This window comes from Bacillus rossius, chromosome 7 (assembly GCF_032445375.1).
Source record: "Bacillus rossius redtenbacheri isolate Brsri chromosome 7, Brsri_v3, whole genome shotgun sequence".
Taxonomy (NCBI): Eukaryota; Metazoa; Arthropoda; class Insecta; order Phasmatodea; family Bacillidae; genus Bacillus; species Bacillus rossius.
This window is the reverse complement of record NC_086335.1, coordinates 22,379,117-22,401,045: the sequence shown is the minus strand read 5'-3', so window position 1 is coordinate 22,401,045 and position 21,929 is coordinate 22,379,117. Positions and strand designations below refer to the sequence as shown.

Sequence of the window (21,929 nt, the reverse complement as noted above, 5' to 3'; positions counted from 1 at the left end):
AATTATTATTTTTACTATTTGTACTCGATATTCATATTCGAGAATAATTTGGTATTCATACTGAAATGTACGTATAATATTTTTTTAGCTACTTTTTGGCCAATTGAAAAGTTATGCACATGAAGTATACATAGCTGAAACGATTTCAAGGGGTCAATAATTCTGATTCTTGATTCTTATAAATACAGTGAGCCCAGTGATTCGGCGATGTTGCCGGCTCGCAGGCCAGGAGAGCTCTGTGCGACCAGATAGGCTCTGCCCGCAGGGTGGGCGGGATCGTGTCGTCGATGCAGTGGGACGCGAGGGGCCACTTCCTCGCAGTCCTGTTCCTGGACTCCCCGCTGATAGCCGTCTTCAGCACGTGTGTCCTGCCCACGAGGCTGCACGTTTCTCCCTGGTGAGTGTCCTGTGTTCCGTCTGATTCTCCGTTCTATGCGTGCTTCTTCCTCCAGTCCTCTGTGCACAGCCATGTGGGGAGAGTGTTGCTTGCTTTAAAATTAACAGTTTTCATTTTAAAAACTATTTAAAGGATTTTACTGGGCCTGTGTGAATATCAGTTTTTAAGTGTGAATGAATCAAATTGGAATACAGTTATTTATTTATTTATTAAAAAAAAATTTAATGTCTACCCACATATTGTAAGGCCAGTGGTAGACACCATACAAAAAAAAAAGACAAAATATTATAAAACATGGATTTCATAAAAAAATAATAATTAAAAACATAAACAAAAAAAACAATATACAGTAGAACTCATGATAAATTAAATCATGAAAATAATTAGGATAATAAGAAACATAATTTATTACAGTATAATATAGTGTAATACATTTTCTTGAATGCATCTAACAACTATGAAGATAAATACTGGACAGTACAGAAGTAGAAATGACAATATTGCTTGAAGTTGTGTTAAAAATTTAAAATTAATATCTATTGATTAATATCTAAATTATATTATTGTTGGCATTTAATGAACAAACATAGTCCTGTGTTTTTAATATGGGAAAAAAATTACTATCAATTTTGTTAACATTTTGGAGTAAAATACAATTGTGAAAAGAAGTAATTTGTCTTTAAATTATTAAATCATCTGTAAACAGAAGGTCATGAGAATATCTTAAATTTTTTTTAGTATCAATGTATCATCAATAAAAATATTAAATAATAAGTAGGAATGGGACGAATCCACATTTTGGTCGAATCCGAATCCTTGTTCGAATCCTCAGTGTTTGTCATCGAATCTCGAATCCCAGTCCCACACTAAACTTCACATGTTATTAAAAAAATCACACATTTATTTTAAAAAAATACATAGGCCTATGTATTAAAAAAAAGCACATGTGTATTTATAAAAATTATAAAATAAGTGCATAGTGTATATGCCTGATATAAAATAGAGACAAATAACCTCAAAAACCACACGTATGTAAGTTTTCATCTGTCTAATTCTCTGTTAAATTAATCCTTCCTATGTTTTCAATAAAATATGTTTGTATAACAAACACTATTTAAAAAAAGTTACGTTTTTTTCTGCAATGTTATATCATTGAAGGTTGGAAATGATCGAGTAGTTATGCTAATTGACAAAATACAACATAGTTTATATATGTTTGTGCTATTTCCGTTACCTTTACAATATAGTTTAGGTATACAATTTTCTAGAGCTGGATGAACCTCAGTTCTCTGGTTTCGAACCGAACCATAGCAAAAAAATTTCGAACCGTGCCGAACCGAACCTCATACAAAAATAATTGTTTTGAATTAAAATGAACCGACCACCAGCATTTTGGTCTTTAACTGAATGGTGAGAAAGAAAGGTTCTCCAGCCATATGTAAAATTAAAACATTATATAGCTTAGCTTTATTAAAACATTGCAAAACATTTTATAAGTAAAGTTTATACAATAAATAATGAAGGAAAGAAAACAGTTTAGAGAAAATCATATACTTTTAATTCATGAAGAAGTTCCATCTAAATTTCCAAAAGACTATCTTCCTTTTTCAGTGTACACCAACCTTCATTAAAAAAATATAATATTATAAAGATGACGAACATTCAACATAAGGCCACATAACATATTTTTGTGATAGACATAACCTAACATTTTCAATAAGTAAAACTTTTTAATAGGACATAAAAAAAAGTCGAATGTGAATTAAGTTACCTATCTACCTACATTACAAAACCCGCTGACTGCAGTTGCTGTTTTCTTGGAAGAATGCTGCTCGTCAGAAGAAACTTAGACATTTTTTGGGGTGGTTCTGGGTCATCTGGGTCATTATTATCTTTTCTCCATTTGGAAAACTTAAACGACGTAAGCCTGCTCATCGGAAATCACCTCAAGAACAATTATATTGTAAACGTAACGTAAGAAGTGTGGTTATAGAAATTTGCGTCGGAAAAAAGAAAACACGAGAAATAATGATGGCTGCCGCGACTGTGCTAGTCAACTTAGTACCGTACTGTAAAATTTACTGGACCAGTACTTTTAATAAACAAGATTAAATTAATATTTTCAGTACTTGACTGTTATAACCAAAAAGGCCAAAGACAATAAATACATCCCAGTAATTTAAAATACGTACCTAATTTACGTAATCATTTTCTACCGCATTTGTCTTGTGTTAACTTGATCACGTTAGTTTTGCCGAAATACGAGTGTTCTCGCACATGCGCTTTAGTTTAACGTATGGGGTACGCAATCTTTGGTGATTTTACAACACTTCTCGTACACGCACTATAGTTAAAGGTATAATATACAATACCTTTGGCATTTGTACGATAGTTTATATCACGTAGTACGAGAAATGCATACAAAATTCTCTAAAGTAAACAAAAAACAAAGCGCGCCTATATGAAAAAATGCTATACGAGTTATGCGACAATTAATAATTTTTTTTTATTTTGTCTGCGCTTGAAACTGTTGAGGCGACGATTATGCGATAAAAGTAGGAATATTACAAGTAATGGAATTTTGTTGTGGTGTTTTGTGAATGGTCTCAAATGGGGGTTAGAAAATTATAAAAACGTATTTTTTTTTTAAACGAACGTTCGGTTTTTCGAAAATATTTTAAGAGGTTTCGAACCGAACCGAACGTAAGGGTTCGGTTCGGTTCGAAATTTTCGAACTTCGGCCAGCACTACAATTTTCAATTACTACCTAAAACTCTTAAAAACCTACTTCGAATCCTACCTCGGATCCTACGAATCCTCGAATCCATGGGATTCGGTATATTCGACGAATCCAAGATTCGAAAATCCCATCCCTAATAATAAGGTTGATAAAGTACCACCTTGAGGAACATCAGAACTTGCTACCTGTGGGTTAGAATTTAAAATTAAGGTAGTAAAGGAGAAAAAAAATTTTTGATCACATTTTTAAATCTTATATTTTAGCTTAAACATTGTTTTAGGCAATGACAATAAATATTTTACGTTTATGATTATAAACAAAAAAACTATAAAAACACAATTTTTTTGAAATTATTAGTTTAGTTTTATTTACAGTGGTTGAAAAATGCTAACCGCTTGCGTGTTTAAAAGCTATCCAACATATTTTCCATATTTTGAATATTCATTATTTGAAATCAAATCAAATACAAATAATAAATCAAATTTTGAAATTTGAAGTTCTGAATATTCTAAAGGTCTACATTTAACCCATTACTAGGGACACGCAAATTTCGCATTTGCGATAAAACAAATTTTTACGCGAAATTCTTAAGTTTAACACAAATAACCTATCATTTACATAATTTCCGATACCGCAAATTTTTTTGCGAAATACGTCTGTTTACCACGAATAACCACACTTTCCCGCCGTTTTGTAACTTAAAAAAAAAAGTAAATAAACAGCCGTTGTCACCATTGATAACACCATCAACGTAAAGACTACACTTGCCAATGTTTATGTTTTATTATTTGATACGACGCGTTATTGGCGAACTGCACTCGTGCACTAATACGCTCACGTACTCTCTAAGGCATGTTTACAGAATCAAAGAGTAATGTACGGCCATTTTGTTGGCTATTTTGTGTGTTACAGCGCTTGTGTCGCAAAGAAAATTATAAATTACGCACAATGGTTCATCTTGCATCTACTATGGACTGTGCAAACTGTTTTAATTTGTTCTCGTACTGTAAACAAACTTAACAATTACGTTTTCTGTTTAAGAATTATAATTTTCGTTTTAAAATGTTGTATACAGTGCGGCTATTTTATAAAAACTGTAGTTTGTGATAGAAAACGTCTTCATATTTCTCAGCAGAACTGTGAAAGTGTAAAATATGCAGAAACCTCAAGCAACTACCAAACTTCGTGAGCGCGAATTTCGTGATCGTGGTTTATATGCGAGTGATGAAAGAACATTAATGTGTCGACTCTGCAATGTTACGGTCTCGTGGGATAGAAAGGACGCCTGCACGAAACATGTGGAATGTGATAAACACAAGAGGCTGGCTGCTAACAATATTGAAAAGAAAAGACAAATGTCTCTTTCATCTGTGTTGCAAACTGCAAAAAAAAAAAGATTCAGCAAATGAAATGGCGAAAGACACGGTGGAAGCTTTTGTTTAAGCAAATATACCACTGGAAAAACTTGATGATCCTAACATTCGGAGTTGGATGGATACATATGTATATTGAAGGAGCGGGCAATTTACCACACCCAAGAACCCTTAGAGAAAAATATGTTCCTGAGCTTGCTAGTTCACGTTTTGAAGAGGTCAAGGCAAAGTTACTAGGAAAGATGATTGACATTCTTTGTGACGAGACAACAGACAAAATGGGGAGGTGCCTGTTTGTTGTGCTTTTTAGGATTTTGACAGATTCTAGTCCTGAACTTCTTGTTGGTGGTGTTCACTTTCTCGAAAACGCCAATGCCACACATTGCATTCTAGCAATTCTGGATTCACTCAAAACATATGAAGTGAAATATGAAGATGTGAAAAGCATAGCTACTGATTCAGCTAGATATATGACAAAGTGTGTTGAAGGCTTAAAATTGGTAGTTGGGGAATGGAAGACCTTCAACATGTGCAATGTTGGGCACACAAGCTAAGTCTTGTTGGCAAGATTTGGGCTCAGGAGTTGAAAGATCTCATTGAAGTAGTTGTCAAAACAAAGAATGTGTTTCTGAACACGAGGAAGAGGAAACACTTGTATTCTCAGTTCCTCAGCGAGAATAAAGGTGAAAACTGCCAGTTGTTTCCAATGCCTGTAGTCACAAGGTGGAATTCCTATTTTGAACGTGTTTCCTACCATGCTGACTACTTTCATTTGGTTGTGGAGTTTTGCAAGTCAGATGAAATGAAGACTACCCAAAATGCTGCTGTGCTGATCTTGTCCTCTTTAAGTGACAGTGAAATAAGTGTGATTCAGTGCCTGGTGGTTGTTGTGAAAGATCATGGAAAGTGTCTTGTTGATTTAATGAGGCTAGAAGGGTGGAGCTACCCAAACGCTCATATTTAGCACGGTCAGCTTACCAAGGTGCAGCACAACTTTGAAAACATGAAGCAGTACGTTTTTTTTGACGAAACAAAACAAGTTTTGGATCACATGAACACCACGAAAACAGCTGCTGTGAAAATAAGTGTAGTGCAAGTGGCTACAAAATCTCTGGTGAAGCTTACCAGCTTGATGGCTACAGATCCAAGCAGACGTAACTTTGAAACATTGACTGTCTTTGATCCAAAAAATAATTTTGATTACAGACGTGAGCCCTATTTTGCTTGCTAAGTTGTGTAAAGTTTCTACTCTGAAAGAAATGGACCGCCAGGAGCTGATCAGCGTTTTTGGATAGTGAAAACAGATTGTAGAGAAACAAATGAAGAAAAGCAGTGTGGATGTAGTGAAGGCACTTCGAGTTGTAAAACTTTCACAACCTGAATTTTCTGACAATTCCCTGGAAGCAGTGTGGAAGTTGATTCGGAACGCTTCTTGTCACAATACAATAATTTGACATAATACACAAAATCAAAAGTAACCCCAATGTTCCACGCACTCAAATTGCGGCTCAGATTGGTATTCCAGTATCAACGCTAAATACAGTTTTTTTACAGTAAAACGACCATTCTTCAGCAATGTGCCACTGAGCAGGCAGGCAGAAAAAAAATCAAAACTGCGAAATATGAAAAAGTTGCGAGTGTACTAATGGAATGGTTTCAACAAAAACGTGCCCTTAACATTCCTGTTGATGGCCCGATATTAAGAAAGAAGGCTGAAGAAATTGCACTGAATCTAAATGTAGAGTTCACTCCGTCCAATGGCTGGATAGACAGGTTCAAGAAACGCTGTGGGCTTGTCTACAAAAAAGTAAGTGGGGAATCCAAGAGTGTCAACGTGGAGGAAGTTGAAGCCTGGAAAAGCACAATGCTTCCAGGGTTACTGTCGAAATATAAACCACAGGATATCTTCAATGTAGATGAATGTGACTTATTCTATAATATGCTCCCTGACCGTACCTACACTTTCAAAGGAGAGAATTGCAGTGGTGCTGAGGTAAATAAGGAGCGAATTACTGTTCTTGTTGGCGCAAACATGGATGGTACTGAAAAGTTGCCATTTCTTGTTGTGGGCAAAGCAAAACAACCCAGATGTTTTAGAAATGGCAAGACCCTTCCATGCACTTACCGCAATAACAAGGCTGCATGGATGACTGGTGAGATATTTCATGAGTTTTTGATTTGCCTTGGCAGGCGAATGGCAGTAAAAAAACAGGAAGATTCTTCTTCTGTTCATTGACCATTGCTCTGCTCATCCAAAGGATGTGGAACATTTGAAAAATGTGCAAGTAGTGTTTCTTCCTGCAAACACTACAGCTGTATTGCAACCAATGGACCAAGGCATCATAAAGGTCTTAAAACAGAAATTCCGAAGGAGTCTTGTTTTGAGGTTGCTACAAAGGCTTGAAATCAGCCAGCAATGGTACAAGTTGTCTCTACTGGATGCCACCTCAATGCTGGCCATGGCATGGCACTTAGTGACCACAGAAACAATTGCCAATTGTTTTAAGAAGGCTGGGTTCACAACTGAATCAACATCATGTGAGCAGGATGTAGGTGGTGATGATGAAATGAATGATGACACATGGTCAAGACTTCAGGACAAACTTGCCATCACCACCAGTTTCAATGAATTTGTCACAGCAGATGATGTTTTACCAGCCTGCGGCGGGCAAGATCTGGACGAACTTTGTGCTGAAGTCCAGTCAGTCGATGAACAAGAAGAAGAAGAAGAAGAAGAAGAAGAAGAAGAAGAGGATGAATCTGCTGCAGATGAATGCAAGCCCCTTCCAACATGTCGGGAAGCCATGCAGTTCTTGGACAATTTTAATCTTTTTTTAGGAGGAACACCTGATGTTCCTGAGTCAGTCATGAGGAACTTGTGGGAGCTACAAAAGTTCACCTCCAATTTGTGTGAAAAAAAACTCAAAACAAAAAACTATCACGGAATTTTTTCACAAGAAATAAGCTGTGAACAAACTTAATTTATTGTAGTTGATTTTTTTTATTATCATAGCTATTTTTTAACACATGAAAATCTAAACTGTTTTTACTTGCCCTTTTAATAAGTTTTTCTGCTTAAGAAGCACATTTTGTTTGGTTTTTCCAATATTTTCTTAAGAGGTTTTTACTGTATATAACAGAACAGAATACAAGTTGTATTTAAGGCCATATTTCACAGATTTTTTATTTTTTCATGTAAAAGAGTTGTGCATGGACACTTTAAAATTGTAGTAATTTTTCGTTTAAGAAGCATAAATTAAAAAAATATTTCACTTCAAAGTTGATAATTCAGCACTTATGTGTACTAATTTTTTTGATTAATTTTTCCCTAAAGAATTGTATTTAATGTGATATGTTCAAAATGCCCAACAAAATAACTTATTATGGAAAAGATAATTAAATTACCGAATGTTTTCTGTAATCAGTAGTGTCGGTTGAATTAGACCTTATTATTTTGATAAAAACCACCATTAATCTCAATAGAAAAGTTTCAGATTTTGTTAATTGCTAGTTTGAAACTTAATCTGTAAAATAAAATCAATTTTGATGTTTTAAGTAATTTGCAACACCCAAAAATTATCCAGTTTTGCAACACTGTTTTTTTATATGTCAGTTGCCTACAACACTCTTCTCTTGGACTGTACAGTAGTTGTGCCTGTGTTGCACGCACCCCACTGGCACCCCCTGCCTTTTGACTGCGCAGAATTGTCCCCCCTCCCCCCTTGGGCATCAGTAAGCTGCTGCCTGACCTTGAAGATTAGTCACACAAAATAAACACTTAAAAGTTAAAGGGACAGAGTGGAGCATTAGTAGGAAGAAGTAAGGTGAAATGAAGTTTGTGGAAATAAATGCAATTTTTATTTTATGTATTAAATTTTCTCTTCGAGTTAATTTTTTTAACACCAAAGTATGAATGGTTAAACAAATTTCGTGCAAACCTCGGGATTCTAGTCCACGATCGAAATAAAATAACATTCAATTTTACGTGAAACAATACAGTTAAATATTTTAGTTACACATTTCTATTTTATGTGTTTGAATTGTGTCGAAATAAGAATTTGAAATATGTTAAAGTTAATATCGTCCCGAATGTGAATTAAATTTGAAAATGTTAAATTAATTTTTTTTTTTTCAATTTGAGTATTGCAGTGTGTTGCTACAAACGTAGAGGTGAGAGCTTATTTCCACATACAGATTTAACAAATTGTTACATTCTAATTTTCAGTCGGTATTTTACTTTGTTGTTTGTTGTAGTTATGTGTGTTCAGTTTTACATATAATAATGCAATTTTATATGCACACTGGAACTGGCTATTATTGTGTACTCAGGAAAACGTTAGCTTATTGTGCAAGAGGTTACGGGTTCGAATACCGGCCTTGTTTCAATATTTTGTTTTTGCGCTCATAGGTTTTAGTTTATGTGTAAGCCATTTTCATAAGCAATGCAACTTGTAAACCCAATAGAGCTAGATAACGTAAAGGTCCGCTGAATCTTGATGTAAATCCTGCTTAAACAACATAACTATAATAGGTAGTACGTATCGTGGGAAATTTTCTTGGATTCTGACATAGGATCAACAAATTTCTAATGTATTCTTTCATTATTGGCTGTTTACTGTGTGCAAAGCTTTTTCCCATTTGTATTGACAAAAATAATTCCGAGCCATTTAAAATCAAGGCAGAAAGGAAAATTAGTCGAGTATATTAAAACATAAATTTATTTAGCAAACCTGAGTGATTTGAATCTCAAGATCTCATATTTTGCTGAGGCATGTCAATGAAATTCGCTAGGCAGGTGGGTGTCGGACCCGACATATATCGGTCTTTCCTCATTTTTTCAGTTTTTTTTTAAGTTTCATGTTCATAAACATGTTTTGCCAGCTTTTCTAACACTAAGTTAGCTATGCCCATGCTTACAGTATGTGTACGTGATTAATCTTCAACCATCTAATCTGTGTCATAAATATCTAAGTGTCCAATCCAATTGAAAAAAGCAGCAGATCGTTACAGTGTTTTGAAAACGTGTTGATACAAATGATATTAGTGCTATACCACCATCTGTAATTGTAGCTGTTATTGTGATGACGATGTCACCTCGAACTGTGCTTGTAATTATGTTATGTTAATTTCAATATTATGATGGTACAGACTGTTCACAATAAGCATAATTGTTTGAAAGTCCTGATTAAATTATATTTTCAGTCGGTTTGTATCTTTCCGCTGCTTGTAAACCTAAACATTCCCACCTCATTTTATTTAGGCGTACAGCTGGCATGTCGAACAGTAGGAAAAAATGTTGGAAAAAGTGGCATTTTTGTTAGTCACTAAGGGGTACGAGTTTGTTATATTTATTTGGTTAATTTTTTTTACAATCCAATTACGACAAGTCTTGGGGGTATAGAACTTGTCTATTTTCATGCATTTATTTTTTTTTTTTTACAGTATTTTACAGAGATGCATGACAAGAATCATATAATTATTGAAGCCTTGTCGCCAACCACTTTTTAAATAGGGCTGTAACATATAACTTGTTGGCTTGGCATTTGTTGAGGTATGTTCTGCAAAAACCCTGGTAAAACTTCAACGATAGCGTAAATCAGAAAATGTAATCAAAACTACTGAGTCAATTCTACATACAACGTTTTTGTAAGTGCCTCTTGGAAGTGAGAAGCTGAGAGGAAAATATTGTGCACCATTGCCATTAAAGATGGCTTACCCAAAACTTAGTAGTTTGATTTTTTTTACCGGATACACTTTCCCAAGTGATGTTAGCAGCTATTTTTTTTTCTACTCTTTGCTGATACTAGTAATAACAGAATTAGCACATAGGCTACATTCAATTTGAACTCATTTGAGTGTATCAACCATAATGTACGTGTGCAATTTGTAGTTTGCATTGTTGCTTTGAAGAATAATTATATACTTCACATTTGGATGCTCGTGGAAAATATTATCTGCTACCTAGTTAGTGTTGGAAATTGGATAACAAGCTAATATAAAGCTAAGTATTCAGCCTATATACTAAGAAATTAGCCTACATATAGGGCAGGGCTTGAGTTTGCCTATGTTATTAGACATCACATTTTAATTGCACACACAGTAACATATGTAAGCATAGTTCTGCAACAGCCACTTCAGTTTATTTTTGAAACAATCCAGGATTTTTTTGTCGGTAGTCCCTCTTGCACTTCATGTAAGTTATACTGTATACACATAGTAAAGCCCACCATTTTATGACATGTAGGCTACTTACAAATTTGGTAAGTAAATTTCTGGTTTAATGGGTAAGTGCAGGTAATTTCTAAATTGGTATTTCTTAGGATGGGAGCAGTAAAATTTTAATGAAACTGTGGAAACCAATTGGGGGTGGGGGAACGCTATATCGTTGAGTTGCAGATATCTTTAAAATGTTAGGTTGATTTGGTGCACAGCTGAATATTCATGCGGACGAGATAGTTTCAAGTACTTACTACAGCAAATTACAACAGATCTGTCCGACATTAGCATTGATAATACCTTTTTAAAGTCTAATAATTTTATCATTTACTGTCAGAAGTCATTAATGAGACCGGTAATAGCAGAAATCTACATAATTCATATTTATTACAGCATTTCGCCATCCTAAACATAATCAGCTGACTGAAATTCAAAACAACCACCCGCCATATTGGAACTTGAATGGCGAAACCTACTCGGCCTCACCATAGCTAGTTTATGCTCCATCTGTAACTTTCTCTAATCTCTGGTGGCAGACATTAACAACACACTTAACTAAATTATTTGAACAATAACCAATAATTCCACTTACAAAATTTAGGACATTATCATTATTTAATGTAAAATTATGTTACTCTTTAGCTTAAAAAATGAAACAAATAAGCTTTCAAAATATCCTTAAATTAAAAGTGTACAAAAATTAAGACCATTTTAAATTAAAAATGACAGATCATTTAATTAGAAAGGAGTTTTAAAAAATAAATACAATATAAAAAAAGGTATGTTTATTAAAACATAAACATAATATACATTTACAAATGTACGATAAATAACATTCAACCACTCACATTCATATCCACTTTTCTGCTATCTACAAGGAATGTTAAGTCCAGACTGAGCTATAGTGGCAAACACATGAATTCTTTGGTAAACAACGTGGTATGGATATGACCTAGTCAAGGAGAGACAGAGTTTCGTCATGAACACCCGAGCAAGCAAGTACAACACAATCACAACTATCACAACACAGAAATGTATAAAAATAAATTAGCTAAGTGCGAGGAACATATTGAATATCAGTCTTATATGCGAGACTTGTTGGACCACAGCTGTTGATCTAGTCAACCTCCTCGACTGTGGGGCCCTGGGGCTGGGGGGCGGTGCCCTGCTGGTGCAGCTTGCTCATGTACCCAGAGCACTCCTGCTGCACCTCGCGCAGCTTGTGCCGCACCTCCTCCGTGTCCGCCAGAGTGTTGTTGTCCAGCCACTGCACCGCCCCCTCGCACACCTGCTCCACCCGCCTCCTGTCGGCCTCGCCCAGCCGCTCCGCCGCCTGCTTCACCTGCCACACGTAGCCCTCCAGCTCGTTGCGCGCGGCCACTCGCTCCCTCTGCTTGTCGTCGTCCGCCTTGAAGCGCTCCGCCTCGCTCACCATGCGCTCGATCTCCTCCTTCGACAGCCGCCCCTTGTCGTTGCGGATCGTGATGTTGCGCGAGTTGCCGCTGCCGCACTCCTTGGCGGTCACGTTCAGGATGCCGTTGGCGTCCATGTCGAAGGTGACCTCGATCTGCGGCACGCCGCGCGGCGCCGGCGGGATGCCCGTCAGGTCGAAGCGGCCCAGCAGGTTGTTGTCCCGGGTCATGGCTCGCTCGCCCTCGAACACCTGCACGGTGACGGCGGGCTGGTTGTCCGAGTACGTGGTGAAGGTCTGCGTCTGCTTGCACGGGATGCGAGTGTTGCGCTCCACGATCTTGGTCATGACGCCGCCCGCCGTCTCGATGCCCAGCGACAGCAGCGCCACGTCCACCAGCAGCACGTCCTGGATCTGCGAGCTGCTGTCGCCGGAGATGATGGCCGCCTGCACCGCCGCGCCGTACGCCACCGCCTCGTCGGGGTTGATGGACAGGTTCAGCTGCTTGCCGCAGAAGAAGTTCTGCAGCAGGCTCTGTATCTTGGGCACGCGCGTCGAGCCGCCCACCAGCACCACGTCGTGGATGTCGCCCTTGCTCATCTTCGCGTCGTTCAGCGCCTTCTCCACCGGCTGCAGCGTGCTGCGGAACAGGTCCGCGCACAGCTCCTCGAAGCGCGCGCGGCTCACCTTGGTGTAGAAGTCGACGCCGTCCAGCAGCGCGTCGATCTCGATGGACGCCTCCGTGCTGGACGACAGCGTGCGCTTGGCTCGCTCGGCCGCCGTGCGAAGGCGCCTCAGCGCGCGCGGGTTCGAGCGCACGTCCTTGCGGAACTTGCGCTTGAACTCGTCGGCCAGGTGCGACGTCAGCCGGTTGTCGAAGTCCTCGCCGCCCAGGTGCGTGTCGCCCGCTGTCGCCTTCACCTCGAACAGCGAGCCCTCGTCGATGGTGAGGATGGACACGTCGAAGGTGCCGCCGCCCAGGTCGAAGATCAGCACGTTCCTCTCGCCCTTGAGGTTCTTGTCGAGGCCGTAGGCGAGGGCCGCGGCCGTCGGCTCGTTGATGATCCTCAGCACGTTCAGGCCGGCGATGGCTCCCGCGTCCTTGGTGGCCTGGCGCTGCGAGTCGTTGAAGTAGGCAGGCACGGTGATGACGGCGTCCCGCACGGCGCAGCCCAGATACGCCTCCGCCGTCTCCTTCATCTTGGTCAGCACCATCGAGCTGATCTCCTCCGGCGCGAACGTCTTGCGCTCGCCCTTGAACTCCACCTGGATCTTGGGCTTGCCGCAGTCGCTCACCACCTTGAAGGGCCAGTGCTTCATGTCGGCCTGGATCTTAGGGTCGTCGAAGCGCCGGCCGATGAGCCGCTTGGCGTCGAACACGGTGTTGCTGGGGTTCATGGCCACCTGGTTCTTGGCGGGGTCGCCGATCAGCCTCTCGGTGTCGGTGAAGGCCACGTAGCTGGGCGTGGTGCGATTGCCCTGGTCGTTGGCGATGATCTCCACCTTGCCATGCTGCCACACGCCCACGCACGAGTACGTGGTGCCCAGGTCGATGCCGATTGCTGGTGCCTTCATCTTGTAGTCTCTTACTCAACTGGATCAACGTACTATCAATATCCGCAAGAAGAAAGCTTTGCTCAGCTGAATCGTTCGCGTGACGCTCTCGCTTTCTCAGCGCTCTGATCGCGTGTGTGTTTACAACTGAAGCACAGTTGCGCTCAACACCAATATATATCCACGACTTGGCTATCTTCATCAGGGGGTGGCAACTCTAATAGGCCATTATGTACCCAGATACTATTTTTAATCTGCACAACAGATAGCGCTAGTAGATTGACCTAGTTCTTTTGTAAATTCATAGGTAGCGTTAGTGTTCATAATCAAATGTCAATTGAATGTTTATAAGAAACTAAATTTATGCAATAAATACTAATAATGCAATAAATATAGTGTAATATTAATTTATTTTGATTTCAAAAACAGTTGATTTGTAAAAATTGTTTTTTTTTTGCAGTAATATTCGTTTACAGATTGATTTGAGCATTATAGTCGCTCTTTTTTTTTTTTCGGTTTGTAGTAGATTTTGGTCGAGTGAAAGATGGATTTTACAATGGAGTTTGATTTATCATTTTGAATTATTTTCCTATATGATTGTGAATTAAGAAGCCGATGAAGATGCCTGTGAATACACATCAATGTTTTGTGTCTTCGTGCAGGAACAGTATTACTGTTAATCCTGATGTGACAACATTCAGATTTCCATGAAGCCGAAGCAAGTGAGTACTGATGTTTATATTAAAAAAATTACAATAAGTGGTTTAACATGTTAAGGGTTAGGCATTTATGTTAAGGCTTATTATACAGGATTTATAGAGCGATATTATCGAGACCTGAATTTGCGCACATAATAATTTTGTAATTACGTAGTATAATCATTTATTTATTTTTAATAACCCACACACACACATATATATACACATACATATATATATATACATACACACACATATGTATACACATATATATACATATACCCATTTGGGGATAGTATGGGCTTAGTAAAATTACCATAAATCAGTAATTTAAATGTAATGATTTGTGATATGAACCCTAAAAATCGTTTTGTGTTACTGAATTTATATTATTTATACAATATGTGATTCAATGAAAATTAATATATCGTAATTAAGAGAAACCCACCAAATTTATTACACTCTACAGCACTTTAATAATAAAACATTACCTCTGAAATATATACGTTCATTGAGTGGTAATGCTAAACTAAATACACATAATTAAATACATGTATGTTTATACCTTATATTTATAGTATGCTACATGCTAGCTAATAATCTGGAAATACTGATTTAAGTATGTACTAGCTCACACTATAAAATTTTTTTGTTTTGTTTCCAGGTTATTGAAGTGGATTGCTGCAATTGGCTATGACCTTGATGCCAGTAATGCTGAAACATTTAAAACTAAATATGTATGTTCCGAACATTTTGATATTGGAGCTTTCACTACATGTGACTGCATCAAATTGAATCGTGGTGCTGCTACAACATATTTTAATTCTGTGGACAGTGAAGTATGGATCTATTGTTATAATTTATTATGTCTAGAATGCTGCCAAATATAGGTGAAATGTTTATGTTACATAACATAACTTGTAAGATCTACTTGTGCAGATATATATTTTCACCTGCCTCTAAGGTCCTTTGTTATTCACAGGTAGCATTTACATGTGATGAAGCAGTATTTAACATTATTGGTCAACATGCAGTCCATCATTACAACCTTTGTACAGGCGCATACAAACATATATGTGTGGGGTATTTCACACTTTTTATTTGATGTTAAAGATTGGTATGGTGACCGGGATACTTTTTTTTATTAAACCTCCTACACAGTTCTCTACTGTTTCCCTTATCTGTTGCCTTAACATTTTTTTTCCGATCAGTCCAATTCCTTGAATCACATTGCAAAAAAAGTCACAATACATGGGATTGGGCCACTCTCTTCAAAGAATTGTAATTCGAGTTTAAACATAGCAAGGCTGACCATAAATTGTAGAGGAAAATTTAAAATGTTGATCTTCAACATATTTATAACCTATGCTCATGTGATGTATATACAGCTAGTTAGAAAGTAAGTTGTAGTATAGTATGCAATTGAACCTTCAATAAGTTCTACATCCACACTTAAAAACTTATTTTACTTGATGTTTTATGTTCAATAACTATTCAGTATAAAGGTTTTTTTTTACATTATAAACTACAAAAGTATTCCGATTTGTAAATGTAATGAAATTCCACTGAGCCCTCTACCTTTTTTTTAACTACCATTTCTGCCGTGTGGCCTTTTTTTTCTTACTTTTGTGTTCATTATAAGTTACAACCACTCATTTGATTTATTGTGTTAAATTAAATGATATTTAAAATTGGATGTCACTTCATAAGAACATTCAGGATTACCTGTATTCACAGCGCACAATTATACAAAAGTTTTTTATGTATGTAAAAGTGTTTTACGTAAGCCAGTGGACACATACATGTATTGAGTAACATGAGAAAATTGAAATATCTAAAATAAAATTAAAAGGTTACAAGCTTTTATATACATGCAGCTCCCAAAAAAGTCTGCATACTAAAAAATAACACATGCTTTTAAATGAATTCTTACCATCTTATAAACTAGTAGTATTTTGTTATTTGATTTCAAATGAATTGTTTTTGGTTAATTTATTTGACTGTAGGGATTAAATATCATTTGTAGAATAAAGTGTGAAAAGTAGTATTGATCAATTTAACTGTAAGTACTAAATATGTGTTACATTTCTTGTAAGTTAAAATTGTTCAGGTATTATAAATTAGCTGAAAAAAGCAAACTCATGACTAGAATAAATTGTACTGTTAGGTATGTTTCGAAGAAAGACTACCTGTTGCAGTCGTTACCATGTGTATGTACCACATTTTTATTGTCATTATAACTGCCATAATTTTGTACAAATAAATCACTTAATACATAAAATATGGTTATGGAAATTCTCAGTTGAGTTTGTTAATGGATATAGGCCAACAAAAGGGGTATAAATGGGGAAGATTTTTTGAAAAACATTTAAATCACTTCAACTCCCATAACATGAAACATATCACATCTGTTTGAACATATTATAACTTAAAGGAGTATTACCAAAAATTTTGTCTACATACTTGAATATGACCAGCCATAACTGTTAAGGGGTGGGAAAAAACAAGGGTTTGAGGACAAAAAACTCCTAACTATCTTAGTAGGCACACCATAGAATCTGTTCAAATTTGTTGTCAATTTTAAAAAATTTTATAACCACCTGATAACCACCAAGGGTGCTGTGGGTAAAATAATGAGGGGTTAATGGACAAACAAATATTCTTAATTACTCTATTAAGTTAACTATAAAATCTATAACAATTATTGCAATTCTTCTAAAACTTGTATAAAACTTTGATCTGAAACAATTTTTTTAGGATTAACCAGTGCTGCAAGAAGTTGAAAATACCAGTGGGTGGAAATTTAAAAAAATAATAATAAAACTTCTGTACAGTGTACACTATCGCATCCATTCTTATTTATTTAAAACTTTCTAAATATCTTTTGAAACTTTAATGTAACCAAACATTACTGCAATGAGTGAAAATAATATATTCAGAGACAAAAAATGATAACTTTAATTATTGCACTTGCTCTCTGTATGCTGACTGCATTGCTAAAATGCACATAGACCTCCAATTAAATTAATAAAATAAAGTATTCTGCAAAATGTTGATAGCGAAACAATTAAAATTGTGCCAATCTCACCTGTGTACATGAAAATCTATATTATGCTTCAAATAGGCTATTTTATAAACCAGAAAATGAAATTACCTATTTAGGACTTTCCATTACCCTTAGCATTCCTTTACTGCATCTTATTTTTTTGTTCAGTTATAATTAAATTTTGGTATCTTCTTGTTATACGTGGGTAATTGTTCCTTATCACGTACTCAAGTTTAAGCCTTGATCCTGTATGATTGATCCTGTGGTACATGATGCTTGCTGTCTTAATTTAGTACATCAAAGATCCTGGACATAACAAAAATATTACAATAAAAATAATTTTAGGAAGTAAAAAAAAAATTACTTTCAGATTTTTATTTGATGTGATAATACCATCAGAATTCATTGTTACATCACCCCATTATTGTATCCAGGATCTTTCTATGTACTAAATTAAAACAGCAAGCATCATGTACCACAGGATCAATATATTCAGGATCATGCCATTAGGATCAAGGGATAGGCTTGGATACGCTGTGCGGAACATTTACCCACATTGTGTTTAAATATAAATTGTTTCATCTTGTGGGTGAAGAGAAAGAAGGTATCCTCAGTCCAATTCTTTCATCTACTCCATAGTACATATGTTTCTAAGAGCTATACAGTTGGTTTTAGATTTATTTAGCAGTAGTTAGCTTCAAACCAGAAATTATATTAGGTCTTTACAGCATTATTTATACTATTTTCCTTCACAAAAATTTATGAACCATCAGAAAAGTGTGGTGTGCTACCTTGTGTAATGTGAGAAAGCTGGTATACTTGAAACACGAGTGGGCCAAGGAAACTCATTCTGAGAACTATATATGATTTTATTTGTACACTTTAAAGTTGTGTAAGTGAGATACAATTACTAGGTCTTTTACTTTACTTTTGATCTTGAAATAACAACTTTTGAAGAAAATATTTATGATTTATGAGGTCTAAAGGTTTAGACTTAACACAAAAATAATTCATGCTGAATTTTAACTCAAAATTTCAAGGCTTGACTAGTAAACTTTAATATTGTATTTACTGTTGACTTTTTGTAAGTCACAATGTCATTTTTTTAATGTAAATTTTGAATGCAACAATATACAATATTATTCTTAAAAGTGAATTAGATAATAGGGTCATTCAAATATAAACCGGAATATTTTTATACAGATTTATTGGTGATATACGAAAACTACAAGTGGAATGCCTTTTTTTTCTACATAGTTTCCTTAAGCATATATACTTCCCCCCCCCCCTCCCATTTTTGATCCCTTCATGAAAAGAAGACTGGTGCTCCAGCAGCCAACTGCACATGTACTGTTTGACTGCAGCATTGTCTTCAAATCATTACCCTCCTAATGCCTCTTTCAGTGGACCAAACATACAGCCTGAATATTGCCTTCATTGATGCTGGTTGCCGGATGCAATATGTGGCATCGATTTCCCACTTTCAAAACTTATGGCCCAATGGAACACTTGTGCATGCCTAGGTATCTCCTCCCCATTCTCCCGCCACCGATTCCCCAGCGGACTGCACCACTCAAGTCGCTACTTGAGTCGAAAGAACAAAATTCTGTGGACAGTGAAGGATGGATGTATTGAACTTTAAAAATAGCCTTTTTAGTGTTGTTTCAACCTTGCCATATTATGGTTTACATAGTTGTGTGAGATGCACTATGTACACAAAACTTAGTTTTTTAGTTTATTTAAATTGTGAAATCATCAAATGTTATATTCATGTTCCTTTTTTTTTTCTTGGGTTATGTTTGTAACTTTGACTCTTTTTGTTTATTCATCCCGCTAGGTTAAATGGGTTTTTAATGATTTTCCATTTGAAAAAGAAAAATGTAGTGCCCAAACGTGACTTGAAAGAATTGAGTTACCACCTGATCGTGTCTGTGATAACTAAGGAGAATTTTAATTAGCAGATCTCATTTAGTCCAAAGTTTAAATTTAAAAAAAAAAATGAACAGTTTTTTTAACACAGGATCACTTTCAGCACATTGAAATTGTATCGAGCATCCTGCAAATAAGATTATGAAACAAATTCAAAAGGCTATTATTATTATTAATATTATTATTATACGACGGAAAATAGCCAGTTCGATAGCTCGAAACACGTTGCTAATCGATTTGTATTATACATATCGATTTATATCGTTAACGCACTTTCGATCACGGTATTTCATTTGTAGATTCATAGATGGCAGCGTAATCGGCGATTGTTTGTAGGTACAGAAAAACAGCGTTGAGTTTCCGGTCTTTATGATATATGGTCGTTGATCTTCATCGTGTGAGAATAGTCTAGAAACGTGGAGTTAGGTGCTTTTCGTCCCGTCCTCGTTCCAGCGTTCTGATTGGCTCGCGGAATTATTCCTCGCTCTCTCCTTCTTCTCTTTGACCGGTCGTTCGTACGCGGAGGCGGGGAGCCCGAGCGTGGCCGAGCAGCAACGAAGATAACCGAGAATGTTCTCGATGCTGCCTTGTGCTACAAACGCTCCCGGTTTTTAGTAAGGTGACAGATGCATGTATATTGCATTGTACTTGAAGTATAAAGCTTCAGCAGACTCTGAAATATAGAATATTCGATGAAATTATGTATTTAAACCGACCGTAATAACGTGCATCAGATAAAAGGTTACTTCGCAGTCAATTTCTATTCAGTGTAGCACCTGGCCACAAATATTTACACTTACAAAACTATAAAAGTGTTTCGCCACAGTTTCTTACGTTTAACTTTTTTTTACTCTTCTAAATATTGAATCAAAATATCACTAATTTCATCAACGTACTTACCCGAAGGAATGCATTTAAATTTCGTGCATTGTATTAGATATTTATCCTAACATTAAAACACACAATCTCTCAGTAACAAATTGTGGTTATACAAAGCATTTTAAATAATATATATTTTAATAATTTAATTTATTGTTGGTATTAGATAATTCTTAAATACAAAATTATTTTTTAAAAGTATAATTTAAATGTGTAAAAAGATATGCACATGTAGTGTGTGTGTTAGGGGTCGTCCATTAATCACGTGGTTTTTTTAGCAAATTTTAAAAACCCCCTCCCTCCTAGTGATTTGTGGTGAGGTTTTAGACTACCCCTCCCCCCCACCCCAACAAATCACGTGTATTTTTTCGGTACAAAATATTTTTAAAAATTTCAGAATATTATCTTTAAATATAGGTATAATCTAATTTAATTCTGGAAAATTAAGCACAGCATGTATATTCGGCGCCAAAATCACAGTCTTACTGACGACTGGCAAGCCGTGCCGGGCGGGGATATTGTTGCCAGGCTACGGCGAGTCAAGGTCACGCGTCGCTTTTCGGTTTAGTAGAAATTGCGTGAAAAAATAAATACACGTGATATCTCTCTACACCCCTCCTCCCCCCTTGTGATATTTCGTGATTTTTCCGAACCCCCCCCCCCCCCCCTTTTCGAGCCTCACGTGATTAATGGACGATCCCTTATGATATGAATTGAGACCGGAAAAATTTGTGGATTAACGTCGCGGTAGGCTAGAATAAAACAGTTTTACCTTTGTCCTACTTATGTGATTGGCCCACAGTCCGTGTGAAGGACGTTGAGCTAATGAGAAACACTTTTCAGTAAAAGTATCGAATCACAAGCAACTCGGGCTAGAAATGTTTCGAGTTAGCGACCAATGAGCGAGAAACTTTTTCACAAGTTTGCACATGACTGTGGAGTCTATCCTACAAGTGAAACCGCGAATTATACCCAGTGCCTAGTTATAAACCAGGGCCCGCGACTAAGTCCCTCGCCGGCCCTTTCCATTATAATTTTTTTCTTGTTTGTCTAGATTAATAATAAATTATGGCCATTTATGTGAAAGGCAAAAATCAAATTTGTATTAGCATGTATTTCGAGGTGCTGGTCATTACCTTCCGATTTTGTTAAGAAACGTTTAAATATTTTACTGCCTCATATAATGACGCGATTTCATCGACATTTAATAATTCATTTTAAAAAAGCCACAGTATGTATATTTTTTTAAAGAATACCTTTCTCCAAACATATTTTAAAAAATTAAGCAGCAGTAGTAGTAGTAGTAGTAGCAGTAGTAGCAGTAGTATTTGTACTTTGGTTGATCTAAGCTTGATATTTTCCTTTAACACTTCAATCAATGTTGAGCAGACGTCTGTTAATATTCCCCCGATATTCTGCGTCGAAATTCGAAAAATATACTGAAGTTTAAATATGAATATCGCGTCGCTAAAAACCGCAACGTCACCACGGCTAAACTAGAATATTAATATTAAAAAAATATTAACTACTATGTAATGAAAACCAACATTTTTAGTTGTGCTGGCAGGGAATTATTAGGTTAGTTACCGATCTTGAATAGTGATCGTTAGTATACTAAAGTATAGTTCCTTCGTGCAGATTTGTTGATCCAATTTTAATGTTCGTCTTGCGTGTCGCGCATGACCG

General features: G+C 36.6%; 2 protein-coding genes across 12 annotated transcripts in view; one reads left to right on the top strand and one right to left on the bottom strand.

Moving 5' to 3' along the window:
* The window catches only part of LOC134533730 (aladin-like), a 92,103-nt gene that overhangs the window by 53,108 nt on the left and 17,066 nt on the right, over positions 1 to 21,929 (top strand). For all 11 annotated transcript variants that reach the window (XM_063371334.1, XM_063371326.1, XM_063371331.1 and 8 more), the window contains exon 9: positions 266 to 397. In XM_063371334.1, coding sequence (XP_063227404.1) covers positions 266 to 397 — 132 coding nt within the window. The remainder of the gene's footprint in view (positions 1 to 265; positions 398 to 21,929) is intronic.
* LOC134533728 (heat shock protein 70 A1-like) lies at positions 11,497 to 13,888 on the bottom strand. The gene has a single exon (XM_063371319.1). It carries the CDS (start codon positions 13,710 to 13,712, stop codon positions 11,844 to 11,846), a length of 1,869 nt encoding a protein of 622 aa, XP_063227389.1. The 5' UTR covers positions 13,713 to 13,888; the 3' UTR covers positions 11,497 to 11,843.